The sequence below is a fragment of the Falco peregrinus genome, chromosome 4, assembly GCF_023634155.1.
Source record: "Falco peregrinus isolate bFalPer1 chromosome 4, bFalPer1.pri, whole genome shotgun sequence".
In the NCBI taxonomy this organism is placed as follows: domain Eukaryota; kingdom Metazoa; phylum Chordata; class Aves; order Falconiformes; family Falconidae; genus Falco; species Falco peregrinus.
Genome location: NC_073724.1, coordinates 36,927,383 through 36,945,394, shown reverse-complemented (window position 1 = coordinate 36,945,394; position 18,012 = coordinate 36,927,383). Strand labels below are relative to the sequence as shown.

At 36.1% G+C, this 18,012-nt stretch overlaps 1 protein-coding gene across 10 annotated transcripts in view; it reads left to right on the top strand.

Annotated features, from left to right (window-relative positions):
* Positions 1 to 18,012, top strand: part of DMD (dystrophin) — a 1,160,159-nt gene that overhangs the window by 274,733 nt on the left and 867,414 nt on the right. For all 10 annotated transcript variants that reach the window (XM_055801176.1, XM_055801179.1, XM_055801178.1 and 7 more), the window contains exons 4-6: positions 718 to 795; positions 3,792 to 3,884; positions 10,841 to 11,013. In XM_055801176.1, coding sequence (XP_055657151.1) covers positions 718 to 795; positions 3,792 to 3,884; positions 10,841 to 11,013 — 344 coding nt within the window. The remainder of the gene's footprint in view (positions 1 to 717; positions 796 to 3,791; positions 3,885 to 10,840; positions 11,014 to 18,012) is intronic.

Sequence of the window (18,012 nt, the reverse complement as noted above, 5' to 3'; positions counted from 1 at the left end):
ATTTAGATATTGAGATATTAGCTGCTATTCAGAAATTATTTATTGCTAGATCTTTGTGCCAAATACAAGGAATAGAATTTAATGTGTAGAATTAGAATATTTTGCTAATAAATTTCATACATAAAATCCATTTATTGGAGTTGTATATGTCTGAAAAGAGAGAACTACTTGCTCTTATTAACCTGGAGATTCTAAAGTGACACGTCACATGTTTTTTTAATGGCATCTCTTGTGTTCCTGGGTGGAGTTTGTGAGCTTGGGATCATTCCCTGAAATTTTCTTATAAAATAGTGAAGCAGCATGGGAGTTTGAAAATAAAAATCCAGAGAGAATGTACTTGTAAATAAACATTAAACAAACTTATGCTTATCTGTTTAGTTGTCAAAGTAATGTTCCTAAATTGTACCATGGAGCAGAAGACTAATCATAATAAGACAGTGTTTAATTATCTAATTTTATATACAATTCAATAATTCATTCACTCAAAAATGTCAAGGTACCAAATTGCCTTCCAACTGTGGATCCAGTTTGTTTCACAGTTGCTGTTACTTCATATCAGGAAGCTGCATGTGCACAATGTGTAGTAATATTCTCAGTATTGTTGTCATAAACATCTAAAATAGAACACTACAGGTGTAATATAAGATTTGAGTTACATATAGTTTATTCTAGTTTCTGATTTTTGGTAGTAAATTTTTTTTTAATTTTTATTTGTAGGCAAAAGAAAAAGGCTCCACAAGAGTTCATGCTCTGAACAATGTCAACAAAGCACTGCAGGTTTTGCAGAGAAATAATGTAAGTAATCAGCTGAACAGGGTCAGAACATCCTATAGATAGCATATTTAATGCTTTGTAATTGTTAGATCAAACTCTGGTCCATCCTGTTCAATTACCGGAGTCAATACAGTTTTATTAATGTGACTTGGATACTTTGTCATTCAGCACTAGGATGGAATGTATTCCAAAGAGTTTTAAATCCTGTGCTAGAAAATTTTTGAATAATATATCTATAACCGATGCTGTCTGAAGGCAGAGCAACATGCAGAATTTTATGTTAATGCATGGGACTTAAAATACGTTTTAAAATTTTAATTACAAGAAGTAATTCTTAGCTGATTAGAAGATGCTACATATTACATTGTCTACTCACAAGCTCTGACAATTATCAAGTCTGAAAAACTGGGGGTTTTCCTACAAGAAATCTATTTGGTAAATTTCCATTGGTGTCTGTTCCTTATGGTTCATAATATTAAGTAAATTAATCATATCAAAACCATTTTCTGTTCTTTTTTGTCAAGACTGAATTTTCCAACCGGTATCCTGTGCATCATTTTAAAGTAAATATTTTCAGAATTTCTTCCTTATGCAAGCATTCTAATGGGCCAAAAAGTTTAACAGACATTTTCAGTGGCCAACTAATTATATCATATCTCCTTTTCAAGAATAAATTCAAATAAACTATAATATTCACGTAAACTGAACAGTAAGATGTGATGGAACAGTGATAATATATTCTGTGCTGCATATTATATTTCTTGATAGCTGCAGTAGGTCACTAAACATACTAGAGTTCAGCTGCTGACTAAAGTTATCGATTTTATAAATCCAAGGTAATCCATCTGAAAATTTATGCATAAATGAAAGTGACCTTATAAGACTGGCATAAAGACCTCAAGCTTGATTTTTTTTTTCTTTTTTTTTTTCTTAAATGGAATTTCATGTAAATAAATAGAAGAAAAAGCTTCCAATTCTTAAAATTCTGCAATATTTGACATTGTTGAAAAAAATAAGCAATACATTATTTCACAGTATACAGGAAGGTTTTGGTTACATACCTGGAATGTGTTTACGGATTTTCATCATAAATGCTCTTAAAAGTATTTGTTCATTATGTATCAGCTAAATCCATTTAAATGCTTTTTATTCAATTTCCAGAACACAACAATAATCCCTTTAAAATATAGAAATATACCAGAGTATTCCAATTGAAGAATATAGAAGAAAAAAGCATTCTTTTAGAAAGTGGTCATCCAGCAGCCATCCTATTCATGTAACTGAAACCTTATATGTTGTACACAAGAAATTAGAATAGCAAACACCCCCACACACACACCCCCACACACACCCCCACACAACCCCACACACCCCCACACCCTCACACTCTCTCTCTCTCAATTTAGTACGAAGCCAAAAGATCTGCATCTGAAATAGTTTCCTCAGCCTTCAAAATAATTTCAAGAGTGATTTCTATGGGACTTCAGGAATGCAAAATCTATGGTTCTAAAGCTATTTAAAGCCTGTGACCAATTAGATTTTCCTGCTGCTATGTGCCACCCTTGCTCTGAAGTTTTGCAATCATCTGGGTGCTAACAGACTAAAAAAATGCTGCTGCTTCCAACCAATCCATATTACATCCCCCCCCCCCAATAAGGTAATAGTGCTGGGGAGGGGGCTTGCCCCACTATAGTCTCAGGCAATGCTGAGGCAAACTGGGAAGTGCTTCTGTTTTAGTAAAACAGGTGTAGGCCCTGTGTATTCAGGCTTCCATTTCCAAAAGCAAATGTAGAATGTGTAAGTGATACCCTAATAAGCTTCGTAATGATTCACTTGCTACATGGACCCCATTTGAAAATTATGATATAAAGTCCAAGTTCCGCTTGTGAAAATTTCCAAGACACTGTTGGTTAGAATTGATTGCCAGTCTTTGCTTTTAGTCCAAAATGATGACTTCATAAAGAAAAGAGCTCTTGAGAGTTTTAGAGTTCTTGGGAAAACATCTACTTCATATATGAATAGAATAAAATTTCATAATGCATTGAAATTAAAAAAGCAACCACCAACAACAAACAAAAAAACAAACCCCAAAAGGTTTGGTTTTTGTGTGCAAAACCTTTAGTCATTCTACATATGTAACTTCAAAGAAGTGCAGTAGAGATGTAAAGAGTATAATTTTTGAAGGAGTGGGATGCTTTGCCATGTAAGTATCAGCTCTGATCGTGAGAAACTGAATCTATGAAACAGTAAGGATGCAAATTTTAGTCATAATTTCTATCCAAAAGTGCAGGTCTTAGCTTGTACTGCCTTGCACTCCCATCCCTGAATTCCACTTTCTCGTTTAGATAGCATAAAAAGTGGGGGTGGGTGAAGAATCATTTTACATGTGGAGGAAAGAATATTCCAGGTTGGTAAATCCTGATGCATAATGAAGTTGTAAATGCATGATTTAATTATAGAAAACAACATTACTGGATAAACTAATGTGGAAAAGACTCGCTTATACCACAGTCGTCGGTTTCTCTGTATTCCAGAACACATCCTGCCTTATACGCTGTAGAATTTAACTAAAGCAAAACAAATTCTATTTTAATATAAATATGTACAATATATTGGGTTTGTAGATTCTTACAGTGTCTAGATGTGTGTGTAAATTTCAGCAAAGTATATTAAGTAAGGTAGTATGGATCATAATACGGGAGTTTTCCTGTCACATCAGTTTTGTGATTTGTAATGGTAGAGGCTTACTTTTCATTGTGTTTTCACAACACCCTATAACTGGAATAATTGAAACTCTAGATCACTGCATGCTTTTTGCCAGCACGTTAATTGTGCCATTTATAAAACATGAGTTGGGTGTTTACTAAACAACAGAGGCAAAATGAGAGATTTACCTGAGCTCATCCCTCCCTCTCCCTCAACACAAAGTTTAACACCAAATGTATGAAAATAACACAATGTCTTATGCTTGCTATTTATCTTATGCAAATATTTTTGTTTGTTTGTTTCTTCAATAGGTTGATTTGGTAAATATTGGGAGTTCAGACATTGTGGATGGAAATCATAAGCTGACCCTTGGTTTGATCTGGAATATAATCCTCCACTGGCAGGTGAGTGGCACTGCTGCTTACTTTCCATGACTGTTATTCCACTGATCTTTTTTCCATTTATTATCCAGCCACAACCTACGAAGTAACCATAGGCATTGCAAACAGTGTCCTAAATCAGCAAGCTCTATGGCTGTCTGTTTACATATTATCTAGGATAATAAGAATCTTAAGAAGATATAATAGGTTTTAGAGCATTAGCAGCAGCTCTTTTGACTAATTTCACACTCAAGTGTTGCAAAAGAATCTATAATACAGTTATTGTAAGAAAAATGTGTAGACAAAGCCAACATGGATATATAGCTTTCAGAGTCACTTTCCTTTTTAGTATCTTAGAAAGTGAATTTTATATTTTAATGAAATAATAACATTTGTTGCTTTTTGGAGCTGACCCATCCTGCCAAGAATTATTTTTAGAACACTAAAAACCTGCTCCTCTGACAATTTATTGAGGCAGATGTGGCTCATTTAGCTTCCATTCTCTTTAGAGAGAAAGGGGGGATTATAATGTCGATCTCATAAAAACCTCATCATGAGGACACTTAAGTAAACCAATTCTGAGACAATAGTAAAATAAAAATTCAAAAAGAACTAACATCTGGATGCTCTGAGTCTGCATGTTTGCATGACCCAGGGCTAAGAGTCCGTCCATTTATGTTAGCTCTGTTCCCCAAGCAATTATCTATGAGGTTTTATTTTTTGAAGAATTACAGGCAAAGATGGTGGGAAACAAAGCTGAAAAAACTTTATATTAAAACCTAAACATTCCTGTAAAAAATGACATGTGCATCATTCATTGAGGTAGGGAACATTTTTTTTCTAATTTTACAGTGGAAGCAACAGATGAAAGCTGCAAATAGTTCAATCACTTCTTTGGCTTCCATTCCAATATTCCTCATTTAATTGCATAATATTGTTCTAGATTACTTATTAAGAGCAGATGGAATATGAAACCTAGTTGTGCAACTTTTACCAATAATTCTTGAATCACTGTGTTTTAATTTATATGAATTACAGACTGAGATGACTATTCATGTGCAAATTCATAATTTGATTTGTCTTTTATTCTGAGGCAAAGTAATAAAGATGTGCTTTAGAATTAGCTGTGTAGTTTTTAATTTTACTTTGAGCTTTTCCCACCACATTCCACTTAATGCATAGTTACACAAGCACAGAAGACCCATGTTTCCTGATATAGGCTGGTGCAGTTTTTGACAGTAGGCATGTGCTCTTAAGAGTACCACTTGCTTGCAGTACATAGGTGATTCATTTCAAGCTTCATCTTGAGCCTAGTGATAACTGTGACACCAGCTGTGATAGTACATGTGACTTCAGCTGAACTGCACATATATGAAAATTCCAGGGATAATATTTACAAAACAGTGGTTAAAAGTCTGAAACTTTCTCAGCATAATCATAATGATCGAGTCCATGTTTCGGTTTGTTCTGTTCATGGATTACTGAAAGGAAGTGACCTGCATCTTCTGGACTTCTCTTTTTATTTTTATTTTTGTCAATAAATTTATAATTTGGCTAAATATAAATTTAGTTTCTTTTCAGAAGTGTAGCTAAAGCCTGGTTGGCAAGAAGAAGCCAGTTGCTGTTGCATAGTGATGAATAATTAAAACATAAAATAAAGACAGATTTGTTCTTGGGCTTTTCTCATTTAAAACAAAACTCAGGAGATGTTGGTTTGCTTCTTATTTCCCTCAAAGGACTGGAACAGTTCAAAGTGAATTTGCTTGTTTACAGCTCTATGGAGAAAATCTTTGTTCTTTTTCAGGTGTCCTTTCAAGTTTTGAAGTGATTTTCATGTTCTATAATATGTTTGTGATTGTTTTGCCCTGTTTATATGTTGGTAATGTCTTACATAGTGACAGCACTTCTGGTGAAACAAGGCTGTAAGTTTCCTAAGAGAGGGTGCTTCCTCCTGCTGGTACCATTTTCCCTATCACTGATTGTTCTTGGCACTAAACAGCTAGAAACATAACAAGCTGTTGTTAAAGACTAAATTATGGCCTCAGGGTCACCAAATTTATCTGCCAGTTGTCTACAGCTGGGTAAAACATCTCCTTACCTATGATAACATATCAAGACTAATATATTTATTTGTAGTCTGTGGGAGGTCTAAAAAAATAAATGATAATACACAGGCCGGTTGATTTAGTGCATGCTACTGATGCAGTTTGTGTTTGATGGTGCAATCCTGCTTTTGCAAATCCTTTCACTTTATGATTCCAAGAACTTGCAGTCCTAAGAGTCGCCTAGAGGAAATTTATCTTCTCACATGAAAAAAAAAAAAAAAAAAAAGTTGTGTTGACAGGTATGTTGTTGCAGATGAACAGGCAAGAATCCTTTTCCAGTTTCACATCCTGCAGCCAGGACCACATTAGGACAGAACTATACTTATGTATGATAACAAGACTGTCTCTTACAAAAATGTGAATCTCTTTGTGTAAAATATATATATATGTGTGTGTGTGTATCTGTGTGTACATATATACGTATATGGTAGAAGAAAGAAGCATGGAGGGACTAATTAGGCAGTACCAGTCAGTACCAGTCTGAATGGACACCAGCAGTCCCACTGAGGAGAGGCAGGGGTAGAGGCATTGCAGCAGACAAGATTTGACTCATTCGTGTCACTCTCATTTCTACTCAGTAGAAATCTTGGGGCTTTCCATATCCTGTGGTGATTGTGTCCTTTTTTTATCTAGCCTGTTTTTCAGATTATTATTAAAGTTTTAATGAAATTGAACCATCATTCTGAGTTGAGCACCTGCTGCCAAAGCTCTTTATGGCACTGAATCTATCAGAGTTTCTGCTTCCTTGAAGCTGCTGCCATCTTTCTCACAGTTCTGTGATCCCACCCTCACTGCAGCATTGACACTTAAGCAAAACCAAACAAAAATTATTAATTTCTGAACTATTACATTTGACAAAGACTCTTAAGAGTGGAAAAACATTCTATATTGCAGTGTGCAAGCTGTTTTGTTATTGCTTTAAAAGCAAACTTTTTTTCATGTAGAGCATGAAAAAAAAAAATACCTAGCAAAAATCATTGATAAGAGACAGCCAAAATCTCAACTTACTTCAGAAATTAAGTGAAAGAATAGACATATACAGAAGGCAAATATTTCAGGGAACAGTGCATTTAAACAGTCAGCCTCATTTGGAGACCATTAAAAGCATCAGGCTTGCTGTGCACTTGTTGCAGAACTGGTATTTTAATTGGAATTACCATTTTATTTTATGTTGCATTATAATGGTGGAAGTAAAATACTAACAGAGTACTGTCAATCCACCTTGAAGCAACAAAGAAAGAGGATGCTTTACTTTGATAGATGTCTTCAACATCTATGAAAATGTTCTTAAAAGTGTTCTTTAAAATGTGTTTTGAAAGAGTTTAGTGAATTCTAGCTACAAAAAAGTAATCTATGCAGTCAGAACACCTGTAATACAGCAAGTAAAAAGTACTCGGTTGTTCTGTCAGGGAGCTATAAGGTCCTTATTTGATTAAGAAAAATAAAAACACCTTGCTTTGAGAATATTTTTTTTTAGATTCTCTCCTTCCTCCCTCCCTCTCTTCTAAGGGCTGGCATCCTGAAGCTAAGTGCCAGTCTTACAAAATGTTACGTGCCTGGGTGTTGGCTTTATGTGAGAAAGATGCAGTGCAAGCCTGAGGTTGTGCTGTTCCTAGTCACCTTACACAGAGACAGCTACGCGTGCATAGACCCGAAGACTTGGTCCTGCAGCAGGGAGGCCAGTGTTCCACTGCTGCCATGAGCCAGGCCCGGGCATGCTGCTGGCAGCTTCTTCGCAGTGTAGTGACAAGAACAGTGGTGGTCCCATTCTGTTAACAGCTATCTGTTTGGAAGTTTGACATTTTAGAAGTCATCTTGAGGGTATCTGTGTTGCCCTTCGCCCCCCTGCCCCCACACCTTCTATTCAAATTGAATCTTTTTTTATCACCATAGTATACACATGTTCCCCAGGAAGAGCAAGGATTTATATTCTGTGGAAGTCAGATTTTCTTACACCTTAAAGCTTTTTTTCCTGCCAGGGTATACTGCATTACAAAGGAGGGGTAACAAAGAAATTAGTATCATAGGTCAACTCATCATTTGACAGCAAGAGGCAGAACCTACTAGATGCTTTGAAATGGCTGTTGGTTTTGATACTGGGTGCTGAGGACCTTATCCATCCAAACACTATTCACGCTGATGTCAACACATCTCTACGGACTAGTTTCTCAACACTACATCTTAACTGAGAAGCCTTCAAAAAGCTTCCTCCTAACCTTGAAGTCAGCCAGCGTTTTTCCACTCAGGCGCTGATTTCCCTTCAGAACCCAGCCATCCTGCAAGCAGCACAGTGCTGTGCCCACAGTGGTGTGGCCTGGCATGACACGGCCTGGCATGGCACGGCACGGCACGGCATGGCATGGCACGGCATGGTGCTGCGTGGTGCTGCCAAGGTATCAGGTGGGGTGTGAGGGATGGCAGCACCCCACGGGGTGCTTGGGAGGACAGGTAGGTCCAGTTGTAGAAGTGGAGTTTTCTACCAGTTCTTACTGAATAGGAAGTGACTTCAGTTCTCAGGATGAGATAAGACCATTTTAGTTCTTTATTTAAAATGCTTGCCATTCCCTAGGAGATAACCAAAAATCATAAATTTAAGTCTTCACTGATGCAGAGAAATGAAGGAAAATGAGAGTAAATCTTTACTCCTTGTCAGCATATATAATTCAACAAGACGAGTCTGAAACTATTTTCTGTTTGTTTACTCAAAATTAGAAATAAATGCTAAATTTTGGGCTTTGCCTCTCTAAAATGAAAGGATAAAATGTCACTTGGACTCTTCAAAATAATCGCCTTCCAGAGGGCCCATTGTTTGATTGTTTCTGTGTAATTTTCTCTGTTCATACTTATTGCTCCTTTCTCTTATGTTAATGTCAACTCAAACACTTGGTATGTTATGAACTTTTATATTTCTAAATCTTGTGTTTCTGCATTCATTCAGGTACCCTTTACATGAATGTGTGTTGCTTTTTTCAAATGTTACAGTCTGCTTATAATAGTCAGATAAATCTGCATTTGTAAATATAAGCACATGATAAAAATCCAAAATGAACAACAAAATCCTGGCTTTGACAAGTTCTCCATTGCTATAATTTCAATATTTTCTAGTCTTTCATATTGTTAAAATTTGGTGCGATAGATGCTATACTTGAAAATTCTCATCTTTTTAGCACCTGGATTCATGAAAAACAAAATTTTGTATTTTGATAGTAGTGAAGGGGTTTTGCCTGCAAATACAGGAGGGAAATCTCTTAGCTTCTTGCTGAATTATGTAAATCTACATCGTCACCTCTCAATAATGAAGACACTAAAATATTAATGAGAAATTCAAGATACCCACTCAGACATATGAAACAAAATTAAAGAGTATATTAATTACTTTTCTTGAACTTTTTACTTTCTGTCTCTTGGTGTAGAAATGGAAGCAACTGTAACATCCTGCTATTCTTATCTGACAGAATTTTAAATTAAATTTTACTGGTGAAAATTACAATTTTAGACCACAGTCAGGAATGTGTCCATGAAATTTAGGGAGGATCAATTCTCCTCCCATCTCAGAAACTAATAACATATAAAGTTAACTTTATACCTGAGACTCAAAAGGAAAATTGAAGGCATTGATAGTCTATGCATCTCAGATGTAAAACCAAGACATTCTTTTAGTAATTCATATCTTCACTTATTCAAATGTTTGAATTAATTACTGTGAAACTAGGAAGCAACTTACCAGACTGAACAATCAAATGGTATCTGATTTTTTTTTTCTTCAGTATCATAGTAATTAACTTTTTTGTGTTGTTGATTATTCTTTGAGATTACATCTTCTGCATGTTATCATATGGTTTGTACAATTTCAAAGTGTTTTATCCTTTATCTTAAAGTAACTTCTGCACTGAATGTTGTTCTTCAACTGATACTGTCTGTGGAGCAATTCAAGTGGAGACTCATAATGAAATTTTATACTCCATAAGCAAATAAGCAACAATAAGCAACTTCATAGTAAATTGTATCTTAAGGATATTTTAAAAAAGCTGTGGCCTTTATAAGATATATGGAGAAAACAATTATTTAAAAGGATTTACTTTACAGGACAATAAATTATAGACTTCTTAATGTAAGGTTTTGGTGCTCTTTCACTAGTTATGAAATACGCAGTCAACTGCATTGTGTCAAACTGCAGGCTAATGTTATTAGAAGCCCTCAAAAATAATGGCTTTTTGTGAAATAATAACTGTAGGCCAATAAGCTTTCTCTAATGAAAGAGGAATATTAACTATTCATTGAAAAATTAAAAATTAATCATATGCAATACTGTTTTAATGTGTGCAATGAAATTAACTTTTCATCCAAGTGCATGTATGCATATGTACTTTGCACATTTAAATAGAAAACATAATCTACAGTGCGCTGAGCACATTTATTCTGCCTCCTTTCAACTCTGTCAATGAGAGAAGAATGCTTTTCATCCTCTTAACAACTTTTGCTATAATGTATCATATTAAGTAAGGATTTATTTCCAGAGCAAAGAAAACCACAAGGAGAAATACTTTGTTTGAACGAACTCTGTTCCCATAAGTGGCACAAAAAAATGTGCCTTCTCTGTTCATGCATGGAACGCTTCCGGTGGCACAGGCGTGAATGTACTGAATCCATCACCAATGGTGACCAACAAGTCAGTCTCATTTGTCTGGAAGCATTCAAGCCTGACTGCTATCGTTATACCGTTACACCAAGTATGTGCTTTAATTACTTAGGAGGTTTGTCTTTAAGGCTTAAATCTAGGCAACTGAAGTTATTTTGTGTAAAGAAAAAAAAAAAAAAGGTCAGCTTTTAATGAGCAAGTTCCAGTCATTGATGAAATTGTGTCTCTTGTTGCAGGTCAAAGATGTAATGAAAAACATCATGGCTGGACTGCAGCAGACAAACAGTGAAAAGATTCTGCTGAGCTGGGTTCGCCAATCGACTCGTAATTACCCACAGGTCAATGTTATCAATTTCACCAGTAGCTGGTCTGATGGATTGGCTTTCAATGCGCTCCTCCACAGTCACAGGTAGGAAAAGTAACTTTTCATTAGCTAAGTGAATTTGTAACAGATGGCTGTTAACAGGACTTGAGGATGGCGTATCTGTTATGTGGGGGGTTTAGCTACTTCATGTGTGGATGTTTCAGCATTCTTTTAAACAGCTGCCTGATTGCTTTGACCTGGGTTTGGTGCCAAACTGAATCCTCTTGTGGAGAGAGAGGGTCTGAGCTTTTCATTGTGTAACTGAACATGCTCAGTTCAGATCCTTTTCTGGAATTTCAGTGTATATACAAGTAGATAGTTTCAATGACTACAGGCTTGGAAACTTTTGAGAAGAGAAGAAATAGAACCAAACCTAAGCCTTTGAGGTTGTCATAGAGGGAGAAGGAGTTTTTCCTGTGGGGACTTAAAGGGGGGGAATGTAGTACTTGAAAGCCTCTGACAGTTGCTGGATTGAAAATATGGATTTGCCTCAAAAGGACACAGCTGGAGAAGGTAGCCTTTGTTTTCAGAACCTTTCATGCTGTTCCTCCAGGTGACTTGAGTTTTCACCCTTTCTCAGAAGTTGTCTTGTTCTAGTCTATGTAGTATAAAACTCTGCCTTTAGATATTCAGAGTTCTGCAGTAGTTCTGTGTACTTGGCTTAAGGAAGACGTGCAAGCCAATCTATCTTAAAGGTCTAGTTCTTGGCACTACTAGTTTTAAAGCAGTACTTATTTTTCCAGTGTGGTAAACCTCCTGATCTCTCTTCTATACCTCTCTCCTAAAGGGGGCTGTCCTGCAAGGTGGCTGAGCTCCAAATTACTAATGAGTTGAGTTTTTAACAACTGAATGTGTACGCTCAGTTTAGTAAGAGACAAGAGGGATTTACAAGATATTAGTACAGGTCAGGCTTTTTTTTTTTTTTTTTTTTTTGAGCTGCATTAAAGACAAGCTAAAATAAGGCAAAATATTTCTAAAAGCGTAGTCTGAGATGATATATACCTTCCAACTTCAGCAGTGAAAAGCTGCAGATGTTTCTTTCTAAAAATTTCAATGTCTCACGTAATTGTTTCTGGGTGAAACTGTCCAATTAAATCTACTGCTGTTGTAGTCTGAAGACAGACAGTGAATTAATAACGGTTATGCATTGTACTGCTATCCCAGGCCCAGTAGGCATCTCTTTCTGTGAGTCTGTTTTTTCACCCTGCATGTGCCTGGGAGCTTTGAGTAGATCTGACTGAACTAAGGTCCACGAACTTTCACTTATAAGCATTTGCTTGTAATGTTAGGAATGAAGCATTACTTTAAGGAAGGATTTATTATACCCTAGAAGGGCTTTGTGTATGCCTTTCACTTGCATTTAGTATTTATAACATTAACAATGGGCTTTCCCACCATCCTGCTGTTACTCTGCCATTGATCTGCTTGCACCTTGTATGTGTCGGTGCAAGTGTTTATGCAGGTACTAGCAGAACTGCATTTAGGGAGCTAAATAAGAAAAGAACTAAGATACGGTAACTATGTCACTAGCTTTTGATAACTACTTTATTCATTGGTCATAATTAAAATGTAGTTTGGTGGGGTTTTTTCACTTTCTAAACTTACTTTTTTGTTATTTCTGATTATAATAATTTCTCATTTTAATTTATTCTCTGTCTCATTTCGTAAATGGTTTCATTCTGATGGACCTCAGTATAAGAAGGCAATTGTCCTGTAGAAATCAATGAATCACTTTGTAAAGATCTGATCCTATACTTGCAGATAATTTGAAAACAACACCCTAAACCCCCCCCAAAAAATTTATATGGGATACTGTTTTGTCTGTATCACCTTTGCAGAACTGTTACAGTGTGAGAGCTTAATAACCTCTGTGAGCTTACATACCTTTTTGTCTTCTTAAAACATTGTCTAGACACAGCCTTATTAAGGTGGGAAAATGTTGGTTTTAATTCGGACACCAGGTTACTTAAGTCACACAGGAACTCTGTGATACAGAAAGGACTGAGTGATTCCTACTGCTTTTGGTGGTACAGTGCTGCCCCTGTTACATTGGATACAGTTGGGGGAAATACTTTATTTCACAAATACCAAAAATTTAGTTATGCTGAAATTAAATTGATAACTAATTATTACTTTAGACTCAAAGGCTGTAGTACTGTATGGCTTTGTAACTACCTGATTACATTTTCGGCATATCAGTGCAGCAGAAGGCCAAAGTGGTGGCTTATCTTTTCACCTAGACACACTCTCAGACTGCCTGTTCCCTGATTGCATGCAATCTGAATTACCTGATGCAGGTAATCAGAATGTGTGCTCTGCAGGACTATGTAATATCATTTGGTGTCTGAAATTGGTAATGGGAAGTTCCTTTTTGTCCCTTTCTGTAAGAAGAGCTCCAGAAGTCTGAACAGAGGCTCCTATTCGGGATCAGTTGTGGGCTGTAGAAGAAAGTTGCCTGCCTAAGCCACATTGGGATTGTCTCCACACAAGTCTAAGTGTCTGTATATCATACTTCATGCACTGCTATGTTCAGTTCCATGCAAAGTTCACCAGTTGTGAACGTTCATTTCCTACTCACTACAATTTATGTACTTTATTCATTTTTTTCTAAAACACAGTTGCAAAATTAAGCTTGCTTTTAGTCTTGTTCCTGCTGCCATAAAATTTTTATAGCTTTCTGCGCAGTGAGCCTATCTTTAGTTGAAATGAAAAACAATTACTCCACTGAAGTCTTGTTTCTTGCCCAGTAGTTAGTGCACTCATCTGGGAAGTGTGCATTCATATTCCCTAAAGCAAGTCTCCAAGACTCCAAGACACACCAGTTGTTGTCTTCTGGAATTTAATCACTAAGGTGTTCTGCAAAAGTCTCAGAGGAAGACCTAATGTTCTCTGAAGGCCTGAGTCAGTCGTTTTTAAGATGAGCCGCTGTGCTTAGTGTGTCCTGCATAATGATTTTTGGTGACTTTGCACTTCATGCTCAGTATGCAGGAACGCTGAATTGCCCTTCAAGAATCAAGGTGCAATCAATAAAATAGGTACACTAAGACACTCTGAGTGTTTAGGAGCACCTAGCTCTATTCTATAAGAATAAAAAGCCTTCTCTAAGAAGCACTGACACCTAATTTAGTCACTCTAAAATGCAGGTACCTACTTGTTGAGTGTCAGAGTGTCTTGGCTTCATACCTAAAGAGAGTTTGCATATACACCTAAGTCGATCAACACCTGATTACCTGAAATCTCAGAGAAACCTGGTATTGCATACATCCTAGGCTTTTTATGCTCTGATATTTGGTATACATACACAGAATGGCAAGCCCACTGAAGACAAACGCTTTTGTATTATAGCATCTCTGTTTTACTTCTGATTTTCTGTTTCTCCAGTTCTCCTGTTCTACATCTTTCTCTTCCATTTCCTTATTCTCCATAAAGTTTGATCCAGATGTTCTCTTCTTTTTTCCTGTCTTCCTCTGAGTCTATTTCTCTGTATTTTATTAGCTCACTTTTTCCATTGTCTTTTTTTCTCCTTTATTATTGTCCATTTCCACAACACATTTCAGTACCTCTCTTTCTACTAGCAATTTTAACGTTGAAATGGGCTCTTGAAGAAAAACAAGGATTTGTTTCTCTAATTGTCAGAACAGCTATGGTTATTTTTATGGTTACTTAGGAAATAACACATACATAGAAAGTATTGGTGGGGAAAATAATTTTTAGTGATTTAAAACATATACTCATAATTCCTGAAACGTAAAAGACTTTCATGATTTGTCAAAAAATACTCTTTACTGCAAATAGTAGTTCCTCCTTTTGACACTGAAGTCTTTTGATTTTAGCTGTTCCTTCAGGTGTATTTCAAGGTTAAGCTGTAAGCCTTCTGCATGGACACTCAGGCTGCAATTTGTGTGCAGTCTTCATCACATTTAGACATTCTCAGGAATAGAAGCAAAATTAGTCAGAAAAAAAAAGAAGCCATAGTTTGAAATTCAGGTATGGTAATAAACTCATATGGTGGACCTCGTGCCTGGTGTGTGTATTTTTTGCCAGTTTTAGCGGTATTTCTAGACTGACTGCTATCAACACCCCACCCCAACACCCCCCACCCCCCCAAAAAAAGTCTCTCCAATGCTGAAGGAATGATGATAACCAAATTTTCCCATAGTATTTAGGGTCTCTGAAAGTGACAGAAGATTTACTGGTAGCATTAAAGTAATTTCTTTTTTATATCTATAGGAATCAGTCTCTCACAATATGCAAGCATTAAATTTTGTTTCCTAAACTCAGTCCTATTTCATTTGCTTTTAAAATTGGTGCTTCATAATACTTTTATGGTATGTTAAGAAAGGTATTTTGGCATAAAGTAGTAAGCTATTAAGATTATTAGTACATCCTGTGGTTAGTCTTGTTGTATGTCTAAACCACACTAGTATTTTTACAATTAGATTTCTCTTTTATAAATAAATCAAGGCTTTTATTATTTTTTTTTATAACTGCATCAAAATATATACCACACTGTAGTTTCTATATTGCCTCACCTGAAATACTGGCTAAGCCCTCGAATTTTACAAAGGAGTTACTTTGTGTAGATATTCCCATTTGTATAAACACCGTGCCTGTGTGGACTTTTAGGCTCTTTAGCAATTGTTTTTGAAGCTGAGTGTGAGGAGCAGCGGAGCACAGGTTACTTAGAAAAGCTACAGGAGCACATCAGTGAGCTCAGGGTGCAAATTTTCTGAGTATAAAGATAAACTTAGGATATGGTTCCTTGAACAGTGTGTTTTGCATTAAACTGAATAAACAAGGCAGCAGTGGTGGAGTGGCACCATCACCTTAGGAATATATGGAAACAAAAATACTTTGCTAATGAAGAGATGTCAGTTCAGCTACAGTTGAAACTCTCACTGCTTCCGACTCCAGATCACACAAAGCTTCCCTGTTTATTTCTTTTAATCTTTTTTTTTTCTAAATGGGTATCCGAGAGAGTCTTGCCTCTTTCCTCTAACTTTCTCAAGGTTTGGTTTATTGGTGGTTCCCCCCTGCCACATCCCTGTCCCTTTAATGAGGATTTTGAGGTGGGACAGTAGCATTCATGAGCTTCCTTCTTGCTTCTTTAAAATGATTAACTTAGACCAGGTGACTGCCTTAAAAATGAGCACTTCATTGCAGCTGTTTCTGCTTCAAGAGAGCAGAGTGGGGAGGGAAGGAAAATGACATTAAAAAAGGTATGAAAGTACTTTTACTGTAACAAGTTACTAGATTATATGCTAGTTACTGGCTCTGGTTTGTTTTAATTGTAAGAGTAGTGAAAACTTACACAAGATTTTCTTGTATAAATAAAGCTTGAATAACAAATACAACTTCTCTCTTGAGGAAGAGATAGTAACTTTTATGATTTAAACATGGCTTTTTTCTACATACACTGATGGGAAGCTTTTGTGAATTAGATCTGCAAGTTGCTCTTTTGCTAAATTATTTTAATGGAGCCTAATTCTAATAGTATTATAACCTTAGCTAGATATTAATATAGCTTAAGAAAATGGCCTTTTAAAACATGTATGGTGTTTCTTTGTGATGTTCATAATTGCTTTAGTGTAACTTGTTTTTTACCAAAATTATGCAAGTTACATTGTTGTTGGTTTAAAGGGTTGTGGTATTTTAGAAATAAGTCACTCCAGAAATTCTGAAGAAATGAAAACAATACATCCTGTGATAAAGTATCTTCAAAATGTGTTTCTTCTTATCTTCAGAATTTTCCCTATGGAGTGTATGCTTTTTTTCCTCTTATTTTGCTTGATTTGACAACTTTGCAAAATTCGTTACCTCTTAGATGCATATTGAAAAACTTCTTTGAATGAATAAACATGGGTTTTAGTAATTAAAGAAACCAACCTCAGAAGTTCTGCTTTTCATTACTGCTTATAAACTGTTGTGGGGCTTATTTGGTTATAGTATTTATATCTGCACTCATGAAAACTAGCTTTCCATTTCTGACAAAGATTTAGCAGCTGGTCTCTGAGGAAAAATGAGTATGTGCCTTGAAACTCTGTGTCGCTGACAGGAGCTGTGGCTAGGAACAGAAGAGCACTGGGGTGGGATGGAGTTACTGCACATAGTTTTCTGCTGCCTCTGAGTTTTGTTTTGTGGCCTGAAGCTGTATGGTAACCTGTTGCTTTTTGTAGTAACTTTGGTTTGGTTTTACCCATTACTTTAATTTCTACATAGAGATATGCCTGGGTTTTTTTGGCTTTAGTATACTTCAGATGCCATTTTCTTACCCTGGCTGATCCATTTCCACCATAAATTGTGTGTTTGGGGGAGGGGGAGTCACTCTTCTACTTAATGACCAACTTTTTTATGCAAATATATTTTTATGAACTTTGGGGGTTTTCCACCTTTTTTGTTTGTTTCGGGTTTTTTCTTTCTTTCTTTCTTTCTTTCTGCTGGTTATAAGAAAGAACCACAGGTACAAAAATTACTTATTGTTCAGTATAAATAGTGACTTTACAATACAAAACTTGACGATTGAAGCCCGTAAGCCTTTCAATTTCGGCTTTCCGTGATCTTTTCATAAACTATCAGTGCTGGTTTAGCTGATCAGTGGGTGGCTAGATGGAGTTCAACATGTTCTAGTTAATTCTAACTTCTTTGAACATGCATATGCTTGTATGTGTTCAGGGAAAGGAGTGAAGACTGCTAGTTATGTCTCTTTGGCTTTACTTTCTGTCAGTCATGAACGAAACTGCAGACATGAGAACAATTTTCCTCTTGCTTTTCACAATTTGAACAATACTGAGAAGCAAAGAAGGTGGAGTATCAGTATTCCATTTTATTTCTCTTCACTATATCATACCTGCTCACCTCTCTATTTAAAACTCCGTAGAAAGCTAATAATAGTTGGTATTTGAAATTTTGTTTCAGGCATTTTTAAAAGCCATTTGCCATATACAATAATTCTTAATCTTCTACACTGTAATGTCTCCTGCAATTGTACTTGGCAGTATTGCCACATAAATGTACTCGGCAAAACATCTAGGCACGGAGCACTGA